The 24,906-nt window shown below is 31.4% G+C and overlaps 6 protein-coding genes across 8 annotated transcripts; 2 read left to right on the top strand and 4 right to left on the bottom strand.

Moving 5' to 3' along the window:
* Window positions 1-1,709: 1,709 nt before the first annotated feature.
* Window positions 1,710-4,688, bottom strand: LOC145750642 (uncharacterized). The gene is made up of 11 exons (XM_082566717.1): window positions 4,470-4,688; window positions 4,279-4,341; window positions 4,116-4,201; window positions 3,946-4,032; window positions 3,722-3,878; window positions 3,439-3,598; window positions 3,116-3,271; window positions 2,971-3,052; window positions 2,586-2,900; window positions 2,246-2,362; window positions 1,710-2,070 (listed from the first exon to the last, which is right to left on the bottom strand). The coding sequence occupies exons 1-11, from the start codon at window positions 4,516-4,518 to the stop codon at window positions 2,056-2,058; spliced, it is 1,287 nt and encodes a 428-aa protein (XP_082422843.1). The 5' UTR covers window positions 4,519-4,688; the 3' UTR covers window positions 1,710-2,055.
* Window positions 4,689-4,841: 153 nt separating this feature from the next.
* LOC145750431 (uncharacterized) lies at window positions 4,842-8,042 on the bottom strand. 2 transcript variants are annotated; one of them, XM_082566470.1, is made up of 10 exons: window positions 7,809-8,042; window positions 7,623-7,685; window positions 7,445-7,536; window positions 7,285-7,377; window positions 6,959-7,133; window positions 6,469-6,634; window positions 5,881-6,042; window positions 5,641-5,764; window positions 5,137-5,577; window positions 4,842-5,010 (listed from the first exon to the last, which is right to left on the bottom strand). In XM_082566470.1, exons 1-10 carry the CDS (start codon window positions 7,861-7,863, stop codon window positions 4,978-4,980), a joined length of 1,404 nt encoding a protein of 467 aa, XP_082422596.1. In that variant the 5' UTR covers window positions 7,864-8,042; the 3' UTR covers window positions 4,842-4,977. The 2 variants fall into 2 exon arrangements, with proteins under 2 accessions (XP_082422596.1, XP_082422597.1); XM_082566471.1 differs by having other exon boundaries at window positions 5,137-5,565.
* Window positions 8,043-12,195: 4,153 nt separating this feature from the next.
* LOC145750698 (solute carrier family 2, facilitated glucose transporter member 5-like) lies at window positions 12,196-14,748 on the top strand. Its single transcript, XM_082566785.1, has 10 exons — window positions 12,196-12,207; window positions 12,271-12,402; window positions 12,537-12,804; window positions 12,996-13,117; window positions 13,222-13,392; window positions 13,478-13,572; window positions 13,701-13,872; window positions 13,973-14,136; window positions 14,297-14,441; window positions 14,514-14,748. Exons 1-10 carry the CDS (start codon window positions 12,196-12,198, stop codon window positions 14,694-14,696), a joined length of 1,464 nt encoding a protein of 487 aa, XP_082422911.1. The 3' UTR covers window positions 14,697-14,748.
* Window positions 14,749-15,057: 309 nt separating this feature from the next.
* Window positions 15,058-19,821, top strand: LOC145749712 (uncharacterized). 2 transcript variants are annotated; one of them, XM_082565551.1, is made up of 11 exons: window positions 15,058-15,190; window positions 15,451-15,582; window positions 15,853-16,035; window positions 16,278-16,359; window positions 17,557-17,716; window positions 17,857-17,952; window positions 18,039-18,299; window positions 18,603-18,814; window positions 18,891-18,992; window positions 19,077-19,120; window positions 19,235-19,821. In XM_082565551.1, the coding sequence occupies exons 1-11, from the start codon at window positions 15,110-15,112 to the stop codon at window positions 19,292-19,294; spliced, it is 1,413 nt and encodes a 470-aa protein (XP_082421677.1). In that variant the 5' UTR covers window positions 15,058-15,109; the 3' UTR covers window positions 19,295-19,821. The 2 variants fall into 2 exon arrangements, with proteins under 2 accessions (XP_082421677.1, XP_082421676.1); XM_082565550.1 differs by having other exon boundaries at window positions 17,854-17,952; window positions 19,235-19,820.
* On the bottom strand, window positions 19,694-22,300 carry LOC145750697 (FIGNL1-interacting regulator of recombination and mitosis-like). The gene has a single exon (XM_082566783.1). It carries the CDS (start codon window positions 22,298-22,300, stop codon window positions 19,694-19,696), a length of 2,607 nt encoding a protein of 868 aa, XP_082422909.1.
* A 217-nt stretch (window positions 22,301-22,517) lies between these two features.
* LOC145750299 (uncharacterized) lies at window positions 22,518-24,753 on the bottom strand. Its single transcript, XM_082566297.1, has 3 exons — window positions 24,596-24,753; window positions 23,615-24,337; window positions 22,518-23,220 (listed from the first exon to the last, which is right to left on the bottom strand). Exons 1-3 carry the CDS (start codon window positions 24,632-24,634, stop codon window positions 22,678-22,680), a joined length of 1,305 nt encoding a protein of 434 aa, XP_082422423.1. The 5' UTR covers window positions 24,635-24,753; the 3' UTR covers window positions 22,518-22,677.
* Between the last annotated feature and the right edge of the window lie 153 nt (window positions 24,754-24,906).

Below are 24,906 nucleotides of genomic sequence, written 5' to 3'. Positions count from 1 at the left end.
CTAATATAATGTAAATTTTGACCAACCAACCTTACAACTTAATTTTAAAAAGCGACAAATTCATTAATAAACTTGTAATTAATAGTCTGATTAAACTTGATCAACTATTATTACAATAACCGTTTAATTTTGATGCGCGCTATATCGCTAATATTAAAAAGCTCAAGGGCTCTCACTGAATGCCAGAATATTCAACTCATTGGGCGCTGGTTATTTTTCACTTCACCGATTTACAATTATTTGGGACGGGATATGGCACGCAACCGTAACGAAGGTATATTTTCCTTTGTGTCTGGCTAACTCCGTTGAAATATTATAAATATATGCCTAAGTGCCTATGTTTAACTAACTTGTATAGAATACAGGTTCTCCACACTTGTTACACAATTACTTGTCCATTTGTTGATTTCATAACGTACATTTAAAGTGGTGGTTCTTTTTTCTATTTAAACCTAACGATCCAGTATTTTCTTACACTGTATTTAAAGTGGGGTGTTTAGTTTGCCTGTTTTTATTCCAAGTCGTTCAAACCGCGAAAAATGACGTCAGAAATATAAAAACGGAACAATGGCAGATTACGAAAGGGTATATACCTGAAAATCCTTGAAAAATCGATAATAACTGTTTAACAACCAACGTAACAAATTTAGGTTTAACTAACATAAAACATACATTAATATAGTTTAATAAAACCTTTGCCAAGCGTATAATGGCCTATCAATCTAACACACATTACACTTAAGTATTCCAATAAGTGTGTACTCCAAGTTTACTTTAAAGCGTTAAACATACTGTAATACCCTTGTACAAGCCATTTTTCGATCCAAATTTAACTTTCCTTACCTAAACAAACCGAAACTGTAATTTCAAATTTGTAGCCTGGCTAGTAACATCTCTCTAGTCATGTAGTTGTACAAGTCTCTTATCTCGATTTTTACGAGGGGCGATAGTATGCTTGTGCAAACAGTTAAAGCACTCGTATTGGGCTCGCGTCTACTACAACTGTGTTGCTGTCATTTTAATCACAAGACTAATTAGCGAGTGCTTAAAACTTTTATGACCGTTTATTTGCTTTAACACCATTTCGGTTATGGGTCCTACGTGTTTTCGAAAAAATGTTTCCGTTTCAGTTCAAGCTGAAGTGACAGCACATCCAAAAAAAAAATTTATTTTTTATTTTTTTTTAGATATATACTATTCATACGAATACCAAATAACAATACCAGTATACAAACCAAACCTGTGCCATATGCTTTTTTAAGATTAAATTTATGTTTTTACCCAGAAAGCAAACAAACATTCATAAAATAAATTCCATTTTGTCAAATGTGAAAAAGTTAATAAGTTTAATGACAAATTTCTAAAGCATTACTAACGTACTAAGGCAAATATCAGTATGTGTATTTAATGGGTCACGTGACTTTTTTGGTTAAGTTTAATAAACAAGCTAGGAAGATCACTGGTGTGTGACGGTGTTTACTTTCGTCGTTTTATATGGAATGACGTATTTGTTAAGTCATGTGATTCTGAATAGTTTCTTATAACGTTAAAACAATCTAAATCTTTTTTATCTTATTTTCCCCCAGTTTATATTTAGTAACACTAAATGTTACTTGTTTTTATACCTGCTTAACACAAAAGCAACGATTTTATAGTTTTACATTTTTATTTTTTAATACAACATTAAAGTGAAAGTAAATAAAGCAGTAGAATGAGTGTAATCGTTTAAATATTGGCAAATGTACAACTGTAATTAATGCTGTTTAACCAGTTAAGCAATAAAAAACACGATATTAATAATTTACAAAACATTTGCTATTTTTAAGAATAGCAAACTTTGGCAGATTTAATAGACCCCAAAAATGTATTTTTGACACTTGTATTTAACTTTGGAAAAAACATATATCTAAATGTTTAAAAAACTTTATTAACTTATAGCACTTTAGAAAAGAAATATAAAGGTTCTTGCGACATATTTTTTCTATTAAGTGCTATATACTAAGAACGTGGACGGTATGTTAAAATTTGGCAATGTCGGCAAACTTGAAGTAACTCTTATACCGTTGTAATCTATACAAACAAAAATAAAAAATCAATCCAGACAACATAATTTATCTAACTTCCTTAAAAAACATGTAACTGTTTAACAATTTTACATAACAGATCAATTTAATTAAGTTATTTCATAGCAATTTATTAACAAAACATTTAACTTTGACTTTTTATATTTCTTAAGTTTTCTTACATGTGGAAACATATCGTAGTTGTTCTTCTTTTGTGATCGATTAACTGTTGAATAAGCTTGAGAAATATGTTGGTTGGAAATTCCATCGTCCTCCTCCGAGCTATCCGCTGATGACATCTGTTGATTTTGTTAATTACAATGTATTAAGAGTCAGTATTTTTGCTTTAAATTATTATACCAACTAATTTAAATACTTTAAGTTGGAAAAATGAATATGAATCTTTATAGGTTATATTTTACATAGTAAACTATGTTTGCAACCATTTAAACTGTCCTTTAAGAAAACAGGAACTAAATTTTTTTAATCTTTTCAAATTAAATAGTAAGATATTAATCTTACTTCGGTGGTCGAACAAGCTTCAGAAATGTATCGAGGGGGTGCAGTTTGACCGACAGGAGGCACTTGGGAATAATAACTAACTTTCGGGAGTTCTCTTCTTTCCTCCTCTTTATCTTTTACAAAAGTTTTATTATCTTCTCCTGCAACTTCTTCCTCCTCTTTTTCTTCTTCCTCCTCCGAAGAGCTCGACGTGGAAAATGAATCTCGACGTTGATTGGTTGGCAATGGTAATTCCTGTCTCTCTTCAGGAACCTGATTGGTTATCACTGGGGTCTCGTGATAATTGTTGGATTTTGTCGAAGCAACTAATTTAAGCTATAAAATATTGAATAAAAAACAGCTTATAATAATGACAAGTTAGTTAGGGATAATAAGTGTTATCAACCTCTGTATTTCCATTAGATTTCGCGAGACCTGTTTCCTTTATTTTCGTAGTTTCGACTTTTGGTGTTTTTTCTTTAATTGGTCTAAAATGTAAATATTTGTCACAATTTTGCATTTTTTTGCTTTAAAAATAATCATTCGATTACCTTTTCAGCATTCGTTTTGTGCAAATGCAACCTATAATGATTATAGTTATAATTGCGAGGAAAACAAGAAGAAAGTAAACGATGATCATCCACAGATATAAGACAGTGTGACATCGATCATCAACATACCACCAATCTGATCCTCCAGTTGGACAACTAAAGGGGCAAAAAATTAATAAGTTTTAACTTGGAAATATAACATTTTTTTGTCATTGTATCAGTATTCGTTTTTTTATCGATAATATGTATAACTGTATCTATTTTGTCCTGCAATGAATGCAAATTTTTGTTAGGTGTTTTATGTGTTAACTCATTTAAAATACCTGCAAGTTGGCTTTGAGTTGGGGTTATCATGTATACACCACCCATTTGAACAATAACCCAGAAGGCAATTGGACATGCACTGTATAGTTACACCATTTTCATTTTCGTTACAAATGCTTGAGTACACGGGGCATGTTGCTACACTACATAATGGGTTACCTGCTCGAAAAAGGGCGTTTACTTTTTTTAAGGTTATCGTAACCAGTGAAAGCATTCTAGAGTAACATCGTTAAATTTATGAATTTAAATGAAAAGTAAACACTATCACTTTTAAAATCTTACCTGTAAAACTAAAGGTTAAAATCTGAACGCTGCTTGCTTGTAGCAGACTTGTGTTTTGTAAACCACTTTCAACGTACGTTTGATTATTAATGGTTTGGGAAATAAACTCGTCTGTTGTATTCATCTCGTTGTAAATGTAATTTATATCGTAAGACACCTTAATAAACATGTTTTACCAATTTTGATCTAATGTCTAAATTGTGTGATAAATTGTTTATACTTACAGTGTAATTCGTGGGGTTTCCAGGAAAAGAGATCGAACTTACGTTTTGAAAACCACCTATACCAACACTACTATAAAATGCAATTGCCTGTAAAGATAAAACTTCGTTATTTTGTTTATGTAATGGCGTTTTTTTGTTATTTGTTTTAAAATTTTAGAATTTTAACTTACACTCTCAGTAAACGAAGACTCGTTAATGTTTGGTAGGTTAATGTTAATAAGCATAGACGTGCTAAATACTTTTAAAGTCGTGTTACCTAAAAAACAAACAGTTTTTTAACAATTATTTTTTCTACTTAAAAGTCTACAATTTAACTTAACTTTAAACACCAACCTATTACAGCAGAAGGGGGTGTAAACTGTACAAGTGGGTACGACCCATTTACTTGAGAGTGTCCTGTATAATTACAAAGTTGTTTATTGCGTAAAACTTCATTTTTAAATATAAGATAAACAACATTGAGAAGGTAAGTATTTAAGTTTGTTACCTAGGTATAGTTTGTTAACTTTCTACTACGCACTTACCTTGAACAAATAAAACACACAGCAAAGCAAAACTAGCCCACCACTTCATTATTTAAAGTACAAAAATTGGTATATCAAGTTATCAAACCCTTGAATTAAAGTTGAATTCAGCCTATGCGTATTTTTGTAATACGTTTTACAGAACCTTTCTTAACTGTTCAGAGTTTGTTATGCTGGTGACTATATAATAAAAGCGTTTTATGAATTGTGCTCGCACTAAAAAGCCTTACAACGCTGTTATAGGTTTAGCCAATTGGCACTTATACTCTTATTGATACAGGGCTTGTCGCTCGCTACGTTCATTGTTTACTTTTCTTGAGTTATGCGACTTACGTCAGATATAGAATAAAATGTAGTCAAGCTCATTAATATTTTCCACATTAAATTTTATTAGAATGGCGGTAAAAAAAATCTTATGTACACCATATAACATTAAAAGCAAAATTTACATATAACATTCTGTACAGAGATAAAAATGGAAGCAATAGATAAAGTTTATAATCCGTTGTTATATTTCCAATTCTTCACTTACGAAGCGAGGCTAAAAATATGTAGTTTATATTTAAAAAAAATCCTATTTAATATTAAAGGGTTGCTCTAAAGTCATAGTGATGTAGAAAATCACAAGACTCGTAACTATTTTAAAACACTTTTAAACTGTAATTACCTCCCGTTTCTTCTGTACTTGAGAGTATCTTGGTTTCATTGAACCTGTACTCCTGTTTGTTCCATAAGCGCTGTTTATAGACCGAGCAAGAGAGCCCATGTATGGCAAAGTGGCAGCACGTGGCGATCTGTGCTCAATCACGTGACTCTCTGGCGTTGTGACTGTGACGTCACTTTCACTTGAGTCTTCGTCATCGTCGTCAAGTATGTCCTGGTAGGGGTTTGTCGGGGGAGCAGTCGTCGGGGGGATTGGTTCTGCGCTCTCTGCTGGCGGGGCTCGATAAGGGGGCGTGGGCATTGGAGCACGAGGTTCTACGTTACTTTCGTACTCATTTTCTGATGATGACGCGGAAGTCGACGAGGTGACGTCATCAGAAGGGGGATTTTCGGTCGGCGTTGAATAAGTTGAATTTGGTCGGAATTCAGGATCCTGTGTGTTAAACTTTTAAATTTTGTTAGTTAAAAAGGATTTTTTTAAGTCAGCAAAATCTGTGGTTCAACTTACTTGAACTGGCAAAACTGTTAACTCTGACTGATTTTTATTTTCTACTTCTCCATACGCTTGTGGATTTTCAACTACTATCGGTTCGGGTTCGGTGGTGGCTACATTGGTTAATGGATATTTATCTCTAAAATTAAATTTATACTCGGTTTAAAATAAAAAAAAATTACTTACTCATTTTTTCTTTCAATTTTTTACACACAACAGGTTTTTTATATCATTTTCTCTCATTTTAATACTTACTCTTTTTTGGTTATCACGATATGCTTCACACAACAACATGTAATGATTACGATTATAACAAGGATTAAAAATATGCCCACAAAGAAAACTATTGGAACCCATAAGTACATCTTTATCTGACAGAATTGACCAAGATACCATTCAGATTCACCAGACGGGCAACTGTAGAAATTTATATATATAATTTTTTATTATTATATAATTATTTTAGATGTGGAAATGACGACTTCACAACCGAATCATTGGGTAACATTAGATACCCCGGCCCAGTCTCAAGTTGCCTTTGGCAGTTTGGGAAATTTTATATTTGTGATTGCCTTATATATAAGCTTCTGGATAAGTGTTGGCTTAGTAGAAGTTCATACAATTTATAGCGCCTTAGTTAAGAGCGCTGGAGCATTGGCGGAGTAGGGATCGAACCCAGGATTTCATGTAGGAAACCCAAGTGTTCTGACTACTACACAAGGCTGCCGGTATATATAATTATAACCTATTTGGTTTTAAAAAGGAATCTAGTTTTGAAAATATAGTTAATTGGGTATTTAAAATTACCGTTACAGCTTTGGCAACAATATAAATATTTCATACGTGCATCTTGGCTCCACGTTTCCACTTATCTGATGACACCATCCACCATTCGTACAATACTCCTGAACTCTGCATAACGCATTGCAAGTAGCTACTACGCCTTGCGTGTTCTCAAAGCACACCGTGTACGTTCCTTGTGGGCAACCGTTAGCACATATTGGGTTTCCTATTTAACAAAACAAATTTACTATAGTTATTAAAGGAAAAGTTTTTGCATTTAAAATAGGGTTAAATGGTTTGTAATGTGATTTTTTTAAGCCGGAGATTGTTAAAAACAAATAATCTGGGTTTAGTGACCATGTTATAACACACTTGAAATCTTTATGTTAACATTAATATTTGTGGCATATTTTAAATCATTAGATTGATTAAGTCATTTTTTTCCGTCGAATTGATGTAATATTTATTTTATTATATATCTTATTATTCACTGTCATTGATACGCGAAAAAAACAAAATAAAAAAGCTTGAGTTAAGCACATTTTTTTACCTTGAAACAGAAAAGTTTGTTCGTCTACGATAACATATCGACTCCGAAAAAGCGGGTCCGCCTCAAGCCCCGCTTTAACGAATGGAAACCCCCCAATTGTATTTGTTATTCTGTCATCTGTTCCATTTACGCTGTTGAATAAATCTCTGTAGTTGTAGATTACGTCATAGGTTACCTGAAATTAACATAAGACGTAAACAAGTTGTGGAAATCGATGTGCTATTAAATGTTTTGATGGCAAAAAGTAATGTTATTATTATATCAAGTAGGCCACTAGTTCTGTTTCAAAATCCAAATAATTATAAGATATTAGATATTAAAAATACCGTTGTTGTTGGCGCATTGCGATCTCGAAACGAAAACGCTCCTATTCGTTCAAATCCACCAAGTCCAGCCCTATTTCCGTAGTAACTGTTGATCTAAAATATCAATTTTCATTAAAGCTAAACTGTCGGTAATATGGGAAAGTTGTTTTGTTTTACTTACTGCAGTTCTGAACTCGGTTTCGATAAATGAACTATTTGGATCTATCAACGAAGCAGTTAACGTTGTGGAGTATGTCTTTAACGTTGTGTTATCTGAAAAACGTACAAAAAAAAATTAAAACAGGCAATTTGATTTTAAAAGAACTATATAAGGTAATACAATAAAAATTTTTAATTACCTGAATTAGCTGGTAAAATCGGGACATCCACAAACGGAAAAATATTTTGATTTTGGGCGTAAACTTAAAGTAACAAAAATTTGTATAAGGATTTCAATATTTAGTTTTATTTCATTATCAAACATTTAAAGACAAATACTTCGATTTTAAACACCAAGTAAGTTTATACATAATGTTAAAGATTACCATTTTGAGTTACGAATAAAAAAGCCAAAAAGTTCCATAAATATTGCTTAATCATTGTTATTACATTCAATATTAGCACTCATTAACAGTCTGATCATGTAAATGAAACGATAATTAATAAATGTATTTCCTAGATTCTTTTAAGCTTGTTCACATAGTTTTATAACTTACTGCAAAACTTATATATTTAAACCGCTATCTAGACTATCAACGTATATATTTGCATTGACTTGTTTTTATTTAAAGCACAGAACAAACCTTTTTTCTAAGAGAATAAATCGTTGGACTAAAATAGCAACCTGGTACTTTGTGCTCGCGTAACCAAGCGTACTATAGACCCGTTTACGCTTTTCCTAAACCAACTTAACTGTATAGTGTCTGTCTTCTATCAGTCTTAACTGGACCGTAAACCTGAGCCCGTTTAAAATGTAATACAACAGCGTATATGTTTATAGTTATAAACGCAAGAGAGATTAGGAAATATCGCAATTTTATCGCCCTGGCGTACATAGTAAAATTGACGTCATCACCAAATTCTTTAAATTGTATCGAGAAAAAGACCAAGAATTTTAAACATGTCATATTGTAAAATAATTAAAATATTTGTTGAAGTTATTTTTTTATTTTAAGAAAAAATAGATTGTATTTTCTTATAAGTCTATTTTACCTGCACGACTACACAAAAACCAAATACTTTTAAAAATAAATCAAAGATTTGCATATAAGGAAAATACATTTAAGCCACAATGAACAATGGTGCATACACAAAAGTACCCATATAATAATTTACCTATTTACACATTTCTATTTTCAATTATTCTGCTTTCAAGTTTTTTGAATTTCTTTTGAGGTAATAGTGGCAACAAATTGAGTAAACGTGAGAAAAAAGAAAAAAGAAAATAAACGCAACGAACGTTTTCCAATTCACCTCAAGGGGCTTTTTACTGAAATTAAATTTAAAAAAATTGTTTAAATAAATTTCATTAACATTGATTAATATTCATTTATAATAAAATAAAATTTTTAAAAATTGAATCTACCTTTGTCCTCTTCTTTCTTTTAGTTCAATGAGGGATAGGACGATGAAGCGATTTGTTAAATAAAACGATATAAAAACAAGGACATGGAAAATTTGGTGCGAATGACCAATTATATCAAATCTTCCTGCAATACATTAAAAACGCATTTTATTAAATAATGAATAAAATATACACATTTTTTTACAGATAGGTCGTTGCTTAAATAACTTTTACAGATATGAGCGATTCTCATATAAAAACCATACACCTATTAGTTTAGGTTTTGAGTTATTTGAAACACGTTCAACAAGTTTAACAGGTACAAAACATGGAAAAATAGCCTAATATGAGGTTAATTTATTACTGGTACCATCAAGAGAAAGGGATTATGGACTTGACAATAGCATTTATGAGAAGAATGCCAAGGCAGACCTTTGCCGTTTTATATAGCATTATACTTGTTTGTATCTATTAAGAGAAATATATCTACTATAGTAACCTGGATACAAAACTTCGGGGATTCTTACTCCGAACACAAGAAATCCAAGTACCAGAAATACAAACCCAGCGAGGTAGTAATGAAATAAGGTGGGGTTTGAATAAAAACATGCTGCTTCGTCGTTCCTTTCTTTAGAGTATCTATTGTACAATTATATTAATTGCTAAAATATTTTTTAATTTGGCTTTGTTTGTCTTTTTGTTTATTGACTGTTTACCTTATTAAACATGAAATGTTATAACTAATACACCCCATTGCTGCTGGTACGTTTCTGATTGTGTTGTTACGGTGAGATGGACCATTTCTAATAGCGTAGTTACAGGCAACAACGTAAACAAGTAAAATGACAGCAGCCATTGCAATACATTTATCCCAGGTGTCGATTGTAAACGGACCTAAATATATTTATATGTTGTACTTGTTAGATATCAAAATTTTTTTCTGTGCTGCATTTTAAGTTTGAACTTTTTAATATTTTATTTCTTGGATCAACCGCAAGATGTCCTAGGTTCGATTCCTATTGTAAGAGTTCACAATCCAAGTTTTTTCTATAGATTATTGTAAAACTATACCCTCCTGCATAATAACACAATATTACCTAATTTAAAACTGTACAACTTCACTGGGCAAGCGTAGGTCTCGTAGCAAAAGTTGCAAGTTACGCCATAAAGAAAAATGGCCATATGGTCCCAGGTAAAACAACACATATACGAAGACTTTGAACAACAAGAAAAAACGTGGGCTGTACTGCTGGCAACAAACACATAGCACGAACCTTAATAAAATGAATAAACTTAAGCGTAATTGTAAGGTAAACAGGTTACGGTTAGACTAGTAAATAATATCTACAGATAAATGGAATATATGAATTGTTTATGGTATAATTAACTGTTGGGTGCATTTAGAATTAGATAACTTCCTGACAGACGTTGGTAGTATGGATAACTTACTAAACAGATGCAAGTAGTATGGATGATTGATTGGGTTTGTTAAATCGTTTGTTTCACATATGAAATTGTAAGATATTTTGACCATTGAAAGAAGTGCAACAAAATGGGTCCAAAAATTAAAGGTCTGGTTGTTTAACTGGAATACACTGTGAACATTAAGTTATTTAAATTGCTTTTACTTTATAGTCAATCTATTAGGAAATTGTAAAATTATATTTAAATGTAGTAAACGAACATTAATTAATACTATTAATACACTTTCAGGCAACTATCTATTCTAGAATAACCACGTCCAGTTTGTGGGTAGTTGTCTTTAAACCATTGTTTCCATAACCAAATAAATGTCTAAATGTAGTACATGCAAACTTTAAAAAGAAATTATTGTATTTTTAGTATTAGAAATTTCTGCATGTAATACATATAGACATTCTTTGCTTATGAAAACAGCTGTTTATTTTCGTTGAAGCGAATTCCTACCTTTTCGCAGCTGTGGTCCAATGACAATACGGTCTGTATCCTGTAAGAATGTATTTGTTTCGAGCAAATGACTCTACTTCATCAATACTTAGTAAGCATGGTCGTTTCATAATGCCACCCAGCACAATCTAAGTTCTAAAGTCTTGAGGTCACTCTAAATGCATATATAAAACGACCTAATTGGCTACACATCGAGTTTTAATAACAAATTGTAATATGAACAATACAAACATATTGTATTAAATTATCCAATTTATTAAAGCCGGTATTTTGCTTATGTGACATCAGGCAGGATATGCATGGTTTGCGTAATGTGTACATTAACGAGACTCTTGTAGAATTACATAAAATGAAATTTAAATGATAAGAGTAAATATATAAAAAAAAAGTTAATAACAACTTGATAAAAGAGTTTAAAAAAACGTAATTAACTGGAGTTACATTCAGAACATATCAATGTATAGATAATATTTGCTATACATTTGTTTGCCCAAATTGGCCATCTTTGGCGCTAATAAGTTTTTCCTTCACATGAAAGTAGGAATCATAATTTTTGCCTTTTTTGATTAAAACTAAAACAATACACCCGAACGTATTTCGAACTAAAACCATTTTTTAGGTAATATCAATAAAAAATGTGCAAAATATTTGATCACTTAAAAAAACACTCATTCTTGACAAACTTTATGTTGGACTTTAAATTTTTTTAATATACAAATATTAATAAACATTTAACAGCAAAAAAATATAACCTTAACAGGTTAATATCATAGATTTGTTTAACAAATATTGACAAACTCAACTTTAAGCTGTAAACGTGATCAAGTGCATTAGACTTTTGGTTTAATTGTTGTTATCCGGTCCGTTTTTAATCTAAAGTACCAAGTCTTAAGTCGAAACTTAAAAACAATATAAACCACTTATATTTTGCATTAAATTTAAGTCGCTTTAAATCCAGGTATAAACACGAAAACGAAAGATTAAAATTATTTACGAATAACAAGTTTTATTTCATAACAACTTATATCATACGTATTACCACAGCATTTATTTTCCAAGATTTTCGCATCTGAGTTTTGCAATTCGAAAACTCTGGTAAACAATGTCAATGTCAACAATGACTTGCCTGATTTTATCCACATTGAGTATGTAAACAAGTGAAACTTCTTACCATCGTTAATCTTGTCATTTCTTCTTAAAGTTTTTATATATAAACACTTGAAATTAAAATCAAAGCAATCAAGTCACAAATATTGTTATTGTGCTCTTGGCTCAACATTTAAAACTTTTTGTAGGACTTTAGTATAGGCTGTATACAGTATATAAAATATTATACATTTTTAAACTTGATATATTTAAAAACTTCAACAAAATATTTAAATATCTTTTTAGAAATTATCGTTTGGTGTCTTGTAGATGTTATAGATTAATTGTACTTCAACATGAAAGAACTGGTAAGAAAATAACTAAATTATTTTTTGATTTATTTATAAAATTTTTCCGCTTATTTGTTAAAGGTAAATTCTCGCTTTGGGAGCTTTGCTGTGTTTAATACAGCTTGGATGATGATGTCAATTGTTGGATATCAGTACAGTTTTCTTAACCCAGTACTGCCCGCCATCAAGGACATTTTTAACTCAACATACACGGTATAAAAAATTAGGCATTATTTTTTTTGAAGATTTAGAAATTAAGTCGTTAATACAATAAAGTCATTGTTAAAATTTTAAGACAAAATTGTATTTTTTATCCTAACGTGTTTATTAACTTTGTTAAATTAAAGGCTCGAAATGGAAATGCAATGAGCGAAGCAGCGTGGTTACCTTTACTTACTATCTCGACGACTGCTATCATAATCGGATCTATCCTTGGAGCTGTATTCTCAAAACCCTTAAACAATTTCTTATCGACAAAACACGCCATGCAGTTGTGTCATATTCTCAACATAGTGGGAATATTGGTTGTGGCTTTGGTTGGGGGGTTGACCAATTCGTACGAAGCGTTTATCGTTGGTCGAATAATTGAGGGTCTGCCATGTGGAATTATATTTAGTAAGTTTTTAAGAATTCAAAATTAACAAAAATGTAAAAAACTAAAAAAAAATTATAAGTTTTTTATTCTTTTCTAAATATGCGGTTTGGTAAATTTCAAATTACAAAATTTTTTTATATAAGCTTTATTTTAAATATTCTAAAAACGTACGACCCTGTCTGTATTGTATTTAAAATTGATAAATTTACAGACCTAGCACCAATAACGATTGCTGAAATGAGTGCCAAGAGCAGGCAAAACGGCTGGCAATCACTAACTGGGGTTGCGATGGTGTTTGGAATACTTGCTGGATCAATATTAGGACATCCGAAGGTAGGACTAAAAAAAATCAAACACATAGAATTTTAAGAAATAAAAACTTATGCAAATATCATAAATTGAAGAATAAAGTTAAGCAATAATTTATCCCTTTCCAGGTCTTTGGGTCTATTGATTTATGGCCTGTTGCTGCAAGTGGTTCAGCTGTACCGTCTCTTATTTATCTTATATCGAGCATTTGGATTCCAGAAACACCATTCTATTTAGTTCGATCTGGGAAAAAGGATGAAGCGTTGAAATCTTTAAATAGATTACGAAGCGGTTTGAAGGTTTTAATTGTTTTTAATATTAAATTTACAAAATATTTTTAGTATATATAAAAAACTTAAAATAACAAAGTATATAAAACTTTAGGACGATATTCAAAAAGAGCTAAGCGAAACGATAAGTCAAATTAAATCAGCTGAAGTCGTTAGCATCGGAACGCTTGTTTGTACACGAAAATACTTGTAGGTTTCGTCTATTACTATTTGTTTATTTTAAGTAAAATTTATTGCTTTTTATTTAACAATATTATTTACCTTCGAATTAGGTTTAATGTGGATAATTTACAATTAGTTTAAAATTGAATTCATAGGCCTCAGCTAGCGATCGTAATGGCCATTTACTGCAACATGATGTTGATCGGCATAAACAATATTGTTTTTTACTCTGACTTTATTTTTATTTCTGCTGGGATCGCTGCTGAGAATGCCACATTTGCTACTATTGGCATATTTGCATTGGATCTTGTTTTCGCAATTGTTGGGGTAACTTAACGATATTTACATATCTATTTTACTTATAAAATACTACATTTGAAAATATTCTGTACACGCATATACAATCATTTTTTTATTTATATTTTAGTTGTTTGTTATCAAAAGAACGGGTGCATATAGGCTTCTCATGATCTCCAATATAGTGATCATATTTGCTCAAGGATTGTTTATAATTAGCAGGGCGACTGCTGTTTTTGCACCAGAGGTGATGCCTAACCTAACTATCGTTGCTACAGCTGGTATTATGGCCTTGTAAGTTTAATACAGTTGTAACTGATTTTAATACGACTATGCTTTTTAAAAAGGTTAAAATTTTTGCGTAAAAATTTTTGCGTTGAAAAAATACTTGTGTGCTACGGAATTGTGAGCTACTTTAATTTTGCTTAAGTTTAACAAATATTTTGATTGACAGTTGGTCTGGAGGTTCGACTGTGGCAAGTTTTGCGCTTTTGGGCCAAGTAACAGTAGAATCGACAAGACCTTCAGCTCTGGGGTTGGGCTCGATTTGCTTCTACATAACTTCATGGTTCGTGGGTTTTATCGGGCCTTATTTGGAGGTTTGTAATTTTATAATAGGATTACGCTCTTTAAAGTTTTGGTTTGGTTTTTATTACATGCAATCTTTCTAGGAAAATCTTGACGCCTACTCGTTTGTGTTATGGTTGGTTTGCACTGTTATAAATACAATCTGTTTTCGGATATTTTTGCCAAACACGAACGGAAAATCGGAAGATGAAATTCAGACAGAGCTTCTCGGAAATAGATTAAGGAAAACATTGAGTAATGAATCATCGACAAGTCAATCTATTTAACAAAAATATTATTCGAATGCATTTATGTAAATAAATAAGCACCATATAAATTATTGTTAAAAAATAATCCTCGTTAAAGCAAAATAAATTGATAATTTTTTTTAAATGCATGTATATTTTATTTTTTGGAAACTCTGTTTTATTTTTACGATTTCTATTGTTTCGTAACTGTTAAAGGTGCGTGTCTCTGCTGTTGTTGTGCCAAATTCGTTGTACGTTGCTATTTTTTTATATTATTAACACCGTAGCAGTTTTAAGATAAATAAAAATGTAAAAGAAATATTTGACTTAATAAATCCATATTTATGTTAGTTACCATATATAAATTTTATTTAATGTCGGATTGTGTTATTATTTACTTAGATTTTTTAGGATTTTGTAGTAAAAATAAAACATAGAATCAAAAGCTAATAATGACGCAGTTTCTTCCATCCGGTTTACTTGCTTTGTTTGCACCTCGTGATGCGATTCCATTTAAGCCTCCTCTTGAAACGGTAAAAATATAAGCTATAATATATAAAGTATCAATTAACAGTCAGTTAATTGACATTTTACCAGATAAGAGATAATCAAATTAAATTTAATTGTGGCCTGTCTGCTTGTTCTTATTTCAGTAAAAGTCGACATTTTTTTAAAATTTATTTGACAACAAGGCTATTACACTATGTTTTGCAATCATTTATGTCTAAAAACATCAAACAACTAATAAACGGTAAAACACATAATTATTTAATATCCAATTTATATGTTGTAGCTAACCTGGGAAAAAGACCGAGATAAAGCTCCTTATACTGGGATTGGACATCTTGTCAACTTGTTCGAAGATTCAACCGAAACACCTCCTCCAACTAGAGGAGAAACTAAAGCTGAGAAAAAACGAAGAAAAGTAAATTTATGCCTTTTTGTTTTTTTTATGTATAATATATATATATATATATTTTCTGGGCACAATTTAGTGTGAATAGCTTATTTTGTGGACGCTATATATTTACAGATATATAAACATGCCCTACTACTACTTTAAACAACATGTGATATGTGTATTTAAGGTATAACATTATTACAATATATATAATATATTAAAATATGAGTTTAATGAGTATCATTTTTACCACTTTGTAAAACAATTTATATTCACAAAGTTTTTTTTTTTAAGATAAAAGAGAGAGAAGAAAAAAGAGTAACTGAAATAGAAGACGAGGTAAACACCTGGGACCCTCACAACGACCCAAATGCTGGCGGTGACGCTTTTAAAACCTTGTTTGTGTCAAGAATTAACTACGACACCACAGAATCAAAACTTAAGAGAGAATTTGAATCTTATGGCCGAATAAAAAAGGTAAATTTAGAATTTTGTTAAGTTATATGATACTAGTGTTTTAATCAATTTTTTATAGTATGAAAGGCCTTTTCACTACCCCTGACATTTAAACTAAGCTTATATTCCTCACCATCTAAGTTAATGAAAAAGTGACTAGTTTAATGTCAAAACATTGTCACGTAGTTGTATAAAATGAGGGATTACAATTGCTCTAATAAAAAAATGAACACCTAACATTAACTAGCAACTTTTTTTTTTAGGTTACTATGGTGAAAAACATCGTTACAGGAAAACCAAGAGGATATGCTTTTATTGAATATGAAAAAGAAAGAGACATGCACAGTAAGTTCTTTGAAAAAGTTTTTATGCCAGTGAAAAATTCCCTCTCGTTAAAAATTTTTAATGCAGGTAGATATTTAATTATGGTAAGCTATTGATTTTAAAATGGGTGAAAAAACAGCTCTTTTTGGTAAAACTAATCTTAAAACTGAAACTGTAGGAATGATTATATATGTATTGTACATGTCTTTTATTTTTTATTAACCATACAAAATGCTTGATAAGTTTAACAAAGTAACATTTACCATGTTTTATAATGACCGGTTGTAAATATTATGTTAACACACTGTTATTGCTGTTTAGACAGCTTGATTTAAGCAGTGGCACTGCCACAGATATATAACACCGGCAGTTGGTCAATTTGTAACATGCGATATACACAAGTGCCTATGAATAATTAGGTTTGTATTTGGAAAACGCTTTGGGTAAGAATGGGTTTGTATAAGCTCTGCCTTACCTTAAGTTGTTACTAGTAAGTCCAGTTAGCAGTGTAACCATTTAACTATGGCGCTTTATTGTCTTGTTTTTTTGGATGGTATTTAAATTGTTTTGCTTATTTATTTTTTAAATGGTCTGGTAAGGACCATGCCTTGCTTGGTAAGGGCTTTCTGAAAAATTTGTTTCGAAAATTTAAAATTTCTGCGACATTTAGTAAGTTAAAACGTCATGTCAACAGTTTAGTTGCAAATTTCATTGGTCTAGTTGTTGTGAATTTTGGTAAGATGGTAAAGTATATTGCAATACTGCTAAATAACATTTGTTTTGTAAATAAAAGTGTGTGTGTTTATTATTTAAATATTTGGCTGGTAAGGCCAAGATTGTAAAATTAAATTGAAGTTTTTGGCGAAGTTTAAAATTTAATCTGCCACAACATGAATCAAATAAGCGACCTTAAATAAAAACTGCCATTAGAAAATTGCAAGGTTTGACAACTTTATATTTGTTAATAAACTAGCCTATTGTTTTATTTATTAAAGCATGTAATGTAAAGTATATAAATTAGAATCAGTTATGAGTTGAACAACATAGTAAGTATTCAGGTAAAAATTTTTGTCATGGCAAAACACGCTATATAAAAAAAGGTATGTTTTAACCAAGGCAAAAAGTAAGTATATGACAGGTAAGCCTTCTAAAGAAAGGTTAGATCAGCATTTTAACATTTATTTCTTCAAGATGATTTAAAAAAATGTTTTGTTTTAGATGCGTACAAAAGTGCGGATGGAAAGAAAATCGAGGGGCGAAGAGTTTTGGTGGATGTTGAACGGGGAAGAACAGTGAAAGGATGGAAGCCAAGAAGATTGGGAGGAGGCTTGGGATCAACTCGAGCTCATGCGGATCTTCTTAATCCCGAATCGGAAAGGTTTGTTTAAAGTTTTGTTCTACAAAAAGTTTACAATTTTATTTAATTGTGTAATTTAAAACTAATTTTTCTAATCATGTATTTAAATTTGGTTCCTAAAAAAGAGGAGTGGTTTGGTAAAACTTTTTATATAATAGTAGAGACTCCAAAGATGCAAGGGATTCTGAGAGAAGAGGAGACAGTGGAAGAAGCTCTTCCAGACGAAGATCAGCAGAGAGAAGTTCTCATCGAGACAGGTAATTTAAAAAAACCTATTCCATAATCAAAAGAAACATAATTGTCAAATTTTTTTTAATAATGTAATTTATTTATTTATTAACAGAGATCGTGAAAGAGATAGAAGTGACCGTGATAGACATCGTGACAGAAGCACTCGGGACAGAAGTGACCGTGATAAAAGTGACCGTGATAAAAGTGATCGAGATAAAAGTGATCGTGACAAAAGTGATCGTGACAAGAGTGACCGTGATCGGGACAGGGGCGATCGAGATAAACGAAAACGTGATGAAAGGCGTGAGCGAGGTGACAAAAAAGATGATAAGGATAGATCTGACAGGGATCGGCACCGTCACAGAGAATCTCGGTAATAATAAAATAGGGTTGACTTACAATCTATGGATCACTTGTACTCATACTTTACAGCAAATTCTTTCTTGGATTTTGTGGTACTGGGTAACTTATTCTTATACCTTACGGTCCACCTAATTCTTTTCTTGTACTTTGCCGTCCCATCTATTTCTTTCTCATTATGGTTTTAATTTTGTCTGAAAACTGTAAAGTACAAGTTACCAAACTAAAACTTGTAAATTTTGTTCACAACATATCTGCTAGAGTCTTACTAAAGACAAGCAACTTGTACAGAAAATTTTTAATTGTTAATTTGTAGACGTGATCGTGATAAAGATCGTGAACACCGCCGTGATCGTGACAAAGACAGGAGCGATCGAGATCGCCGAGACAACAAGAGTAGCGCGAAGAGCGAAAACCCACCACAAGGAACAAATGATAATGAAGCAAGTGCCCAAGCCGAAAGTAGTGGACTCGTGAAACAAGAACAACATTTTGGTGGAAATGATGCTCAACAGACGGGCTTTGAAGGTAGAATGTCATATATAATTCAAAACCGGTTGATTTTTTTTAGCAAGTTTTTTTCTGTTTTTAATTAATTATTTAGATAAAATGCAAATGTTAAATGATGGATCTGGTGATGGGTTTAATGCCAACAATGGCATGGGAGAAAATTTTCACAAAGCTGAAAACAATGGTTATAATGAGGGTGAGTGAATTTTTAAAATACATATTCAAGAAATTTATTACTTTTTACCCAGTGAAAGTTAAAAAAAATTGTTTTATTAATTAGGAATGCCACTTAATAACGAATATACAGGCGACAATGAATCAAAGGTAGATTTAAATTTTTCTTTACATTGCATATTATAGTTTATCACTGTTCACAACTCTACAAGGGTTAATTTACATGTTTAGAATTTAGATAAAAAATTGTTTTTTTTTATTCAGTTTATGTCTCTTAAGAGAGAATTTGATAATGAAGATGAAATGCAATCTGAAACTTATTAAAACTTTCCAAGAAAATTTGAAAATTGGTTAATAGTTTAAAGGATACCTAAGTTTGCCATACTTGACAATAAACTATGTTTTCTTATAATTTCTGTTGTTGTAAAAAATTCTTTAATATCATGAATTAGCAGTTACTCAACACAATTACCCAGCTCCTGCCTTTTTTATTCGTTTTTATTTTTTGGATTATTTTAATTTGTTTTTGAGCTCAAAAACTTGCAGATTTAATTAAAAATAATAATAGATTATTATGTTTTTATTTTAGTAGTAGTGGTAGCTGCTCATATATTTGACAATGTTTTGTGAAATGAATTTTAATCTGTTAACAATAAAAAATATTGTCAATAAATAAATATTAATAAAATAAAAACTAAAAACAAAAAAGGTTTACTTAAAGGTTTAAAATTTAAGATATTCTTTAAGGTGTGTACTTGAATTTTTGATTGATGAAATTTCGAATTCTGTTAGTTCTTTAGGAGAAATGTCCTTTAATTCTCGTACTTTGTTTTCCAACGTTTTCACAATTTCCGAAGCTTTGCTCAACTTAGACATTTTAAAGTCTGAATTTTTCACAAGGTTACAATCATCTTTTTTATGTGCAAATAAATCTTGCATATGTTTTAAAACATTTACTCTTGTTACATTATTGGGTAATGTTTCAGTTTGTCTTCTTAAATGTGACTTTACCAAATCTGATGTTTCAGTTCTTGAACAGATCTCTGACATTAGTTGTGGATATTTTGTTGTCGCCAAAAACATTTCAAGGTTATCCAAGCATAGAAATCGTAAGTACCAGTTTTCTTTCGACTCTTGAATGATGCTTTGCCACAGAAAAGTTACATTTACCTGCATATCAGTTGTAAGAGTTTGGGATTTAAGTGATAACAAGAAGTCTACAACAGTTAAAAAAAATTTCGATGTTTGTGTAGCTTCAACTTTGGTATTTTTGATAAAGCTTAATAATTGTTTTGTTTTGAATAATGATACTTCTAGCAAAATCTGCATCATGCCTGTTAAATCCTCACTGTTTATAGTGGTTGTTAGATATTGTGTGTTTAAATACAATAGCTCAGTATACAAGGAAAGTAAACTATCAAATATGTTATCTGATTCGAAGGGTAATGATTTCCACAATCGAATAAGAACAAAACTTAGTGAAGATATGTGGGATTGACACATTACAATTAATTTAACATTACAGTCGGAAAAAATAGTTCCCAATATTTTAATATGTGTTTTGACCAGTATTAGAGATGAAATCTCACATCCACCTTCAATCCAACTGTTAAGAACACAAGTACATCTCTCACATAGTTCTCTAAAAGCCACAATGGGTTGTGCTGAATAAGATATCAACTTATTACCAAAATGTGCCCAACAATCTAGGTTGCAGTCTTCGCTAAACAAATATAGATTTGAAATAATTGTTTGTTGTTCTGGTTCCAAAAACTCTAATAATCTTAAAATTAAAGACATAACTGCAGTGTTGTTGTTCACCTTATTAATTAATTTAATCAAGATTTTAACATGGTGTAAGCACACTTCACCAGTAGAAAATCTAGCCAAAAAGCACCAAACATCAGCTGCAAGTGTTGACTTGTAATTCTGTACAGACAACAAGTTTTCTATTAAAACAACTTCAAGCTCGTAAAACAATTTCTCTGGAATAGCAATTACCAGTGCACATAGATTAGAAACAAAAATGTTGTATAATTTGGTTTTAGCTTGATCAATTTGAATTTTTTTGTTTAGGTTTAACTCGATAAAGAAATAAGGTATGGCCTTAAAATAAAGGTTAAGCACATCCATGTATTTTATGTTAACTGGTTGGTTGACATGAGGTTTAACTATAATAGGCACAATTCTGGTTAAAATTAATAAAACTGAGAAGTGTGATTCGGTTTGATCAGGTGAATTTATTACATCTTCAAATACTTGCAGGTCAAAGTTTTTTAAAGTCAAAACCGAAGAAATAATTTTATCCAGTTGGTTAAATGTATGCTCCAATTTTATTTGTTTTGTTACTTCTAAACTCAGCCCATTTTCATTAGAAATAATAATAAAGGAAAGGGCTGTAAATGAGGGTAACAGAAATTTAGACATCCCATCACAATCAGTTTTAGAATCGCAGATCCCATAGCTTTCTATTAAACTTGTTAAAAGTTCAAGGAAAAAATTCACCATTTTAAAGAATATCAAAAATTTGTTTTTAAGAGGCGAATTAGGCAAACAAAATTCATTTGATTTTTTTGTAAGATTTCCAATCTCTTGAAAATGATTTTCTATATTTTTCTGAAGAATTTGCTTAAATTTTGAGGTGTCAATTTGTTCATGTAACATATTTTTAAGTTGTATAAGAAAACTAACTAGCATTTTCCAACTAGCAGCAATAAGGGATTTGTCCATTTCATTAACTAAACAACAAATATCAAAAAGTGAAACTATCACATAATCAAGATCATTGGATTTCCAAATTTTTTTAGATTTTAGGCTAAAAATACAAAACTTGCTCACTAGTAAGCCTAAAATCTTTTGAAGGGTGAATGTTTTGCGAAATAAATCGCCCAATAAATGTGCAGCATCGTTGAAATGTTCTTTGTATAAATCTTGGCTTAATTTGCAGTGTTTATAGGATAGCATAACAAGATTGAAAGCACTTTTTGGTAAACTATTACACCCCAATTGGACAAAATTACTTTCTTTCCCGATGTACTTGAGGATTGATTTAATCATTTCTGAGCCTACGTCAATCACTTCAAGAGCTTTTTCAAGAAAACGGATTTGAAAATTATCATTTTCAATAGTTTCAACTATTTGGTTTACTAGGGCTTTAAATTGTTCCTCTAATTTTAGAAAAGTGTCGCGTATGTTTTGAAATTTTTCTAAATCATTTTGAGATAAAAAGGATGGTTTGCAATCTTGCATTTGGTTCAGTTCAATGAGAGAGATCAAGCGATTGACTAAGGCAGGGGAAAGTAAAGTTATTGAATCGGATGTTTGCGACATGATCAAAAGTAATTAAACATCCAAAAGAAATCTAACGTTAGGGCTTATTTCTTTAGAAGTAAATTTGCTTCAGATTTTATTTATTAATTCACCTAAATTACATTTATTTTTTATTTAGTTTTGACGATTTTAAAATGGCATAAAGTTACCGAGATTTCATGTGTTGCTATTATGCTGGTGTTTGTTTACTTTTTAGAAAAAATTCCCGCGATTTGTCTAGTGTTGCCAATTTTTATTGAAATAATATTTTGCGCAAAATATAGCAGTAGATCGAATAAATTTATTAAAACAATTAACTACCAAAACAGTTAACAACATTTGTTAAAAACATGGGCAAATAAAACACAACATAACACAGTGATTAAAATGTACTAAAATTAAGACGTGCTGTCATCAGACATGCCCTTTAGCTCTAATAGGTCCAAGGTTTGTTGAATTCGTTTAACAGTGGCCTTTCGCTCATTTCGAATAAGTTCTTCTTTAGGTGAACCGTTTGCATTAACTTCATCAAGGCGTAAAAGTTTGGCAACAAGCTGTTCTTCCAATTTAAGATACAACTTTTCTTTCGGTGATCCTGAAAAAGTGTTAACTTCGCTTTCCAACGATTCCAAATCTTCAAGGATAGTGTTAAGTTTCTTTCGTGCAGCTACTACCCGGTGATCTTCCCCTGGGTCTGTTGTTTCGTCTTTTTCGGGCATGGACGGTTTTTTAGGTACAGGAGAAGTTGGTTTTGGAACTTCTACTGGTTTTACATCTGGCTGGGACTTCGTGACTTCAATTTCAACTTGTTTAGGGACTACATTATTTTTGACATTGTCAGGTTTGGGCTTTTCGGTTGGTTTAGGGGATTCTGCGAAGTTGTTTTGAGGTTCTTTTTGATGAACGACTTGAATAGGGACCAGTCTTTCTTTAGAGGTGGCCTAAAAATAAAAAGTTTTTTTTGTTAATTTTTTACTTTCACGGTGATCTTTAACATGTGGATTACAGAATAATTATTTAGTGACTTTATTTACGTAAATCAATACCGCACCAAACAGCTGCTATAAAGTTTTAAGCGCAAGACACCGTAGCAACTTTAGACGAGCTAATAATAAACCAATCGTAATCGGTGATGACGTCACACCCCAAAGAGAATTGACGTACGTCTGCTGCATTCCTTTTATTATTATCGAACATGACTTTCGTAAGCTTATAAATGAGTTTACCATGCAAATATATGAAATAAAAAGTGCTTCTTAAATACAATGCGTTTGAATGCTGCTTGCTTTGTGAGTGACATTCAATTTTTTATGTGGTTGGGATAATGATTATAACCTGAATTTTCGGGTCTTCAGGCAATTCGTTTGTTGGTTTTTCTATAGGCAAATTGCCTTCTTCCCCAGTTTCGTTATTTATTAAATTATCATCTGAAATATCTACATCGCACATGTCATCATTAGCTAATAGATTTTCCTCATTTTTCTCTACTTCGTTTTTATCTTCAGTCAATACAATATCTTCGACTGGCGTATTTTCTGGGGAACTTACATTAATATCGGAAGTTTTGTCTTCCGACATATCTTCCGCTTCTAAATTGGCTTCAGGCATATTAGGCGATATTGAATCAACCACGTCGTTTTTGGAATCTAATTCTGTCGAATTAATTTCGACCGGAATCTCACGGTTATCGGTATTGGGCACGCTATTATCTTGACTTAATAAATCACACGATTCGGTGTGAATTTTAGTAAGATCCGGACAACATAGGTGTTGAACCGGTATCGAAACAGCTGTTGGATCAATACGTACTTGTGTTTGCTGCGAAGTCTTTGGCAGTTTTGCACTTGGCTGCTGGGGGGACGTTGTTTTCTGCCGATTTATTCTTTGAGGTTGGGGCATGGATTGGTAGAAGGGATGGGGTTGTGGCATCGGCGCAAATCCTAAATTTGTTTGGGGTTGGGGCATTGTTCTAGGGTCATGTCGTTGGTATTGGTATTGATGTTGTTGCATCCTGGGTCGCTCGTGTAGAACTGGGATTTCCCGAACCCTTTCTTGTCCCTATATTGGTATTTTTTAGGTATTGTTAGGTTCATACATTAAAACAGCTCATATGTACAAAAGTTTTAAAATATTAAAGCAAACCATATAATTTATTTGAAAAAGTTTTACATTAAAGCAATGGCAGTACTTGGTTTAGTTTAGACTTCATTTTACTTTCATTTTACGTATTTATACAAAGTAACTGTGCCATTAATTAAAGTTAAATAATACAGCTTCATCGAAGCATATTTTACTAAATAATTTATATACACCTACATTATTTTGAAGCTGGTCGTCTTTTAAATTTTCAAACATTATTCCTCGTTTGTTGATACCTACTAATATCTTCAAAATCAAGTTTTTAATGTACAACAACCTTTCTTTTCTAACTGTTCCTTGTTTTACGTGACTGCGCGATCGATTGTTCACTGCTTTAAAACCAAGCAGTCGCGCTAAGTATATAAATAACATACGTCATACGCTCGATGATTCGAGAGAATATTTAATTCTCTCGCATGTTCTAGAATGGTCGTAACGATGCTTGAACTTTAAAATGTTGCATATTTTACTAAAGATAGATGTTTTTT

The sequence above is a fragment of the Corella eumyota genome, chromosome 4 (assembly GCF_963082875.1).
Source record: "Corella eumyota chromosome 4, kaCorEumy4.1, whole genome shotgun sequence".
NCBI lineage: Eukaryota > Metazoa > Chordata > Ascidiacea > Phlebobranchia > Corellidae > Corella > Corella eumyota.
This window is presented reverse-complemented; position numbering and strand designations above follow the sequence as displayed.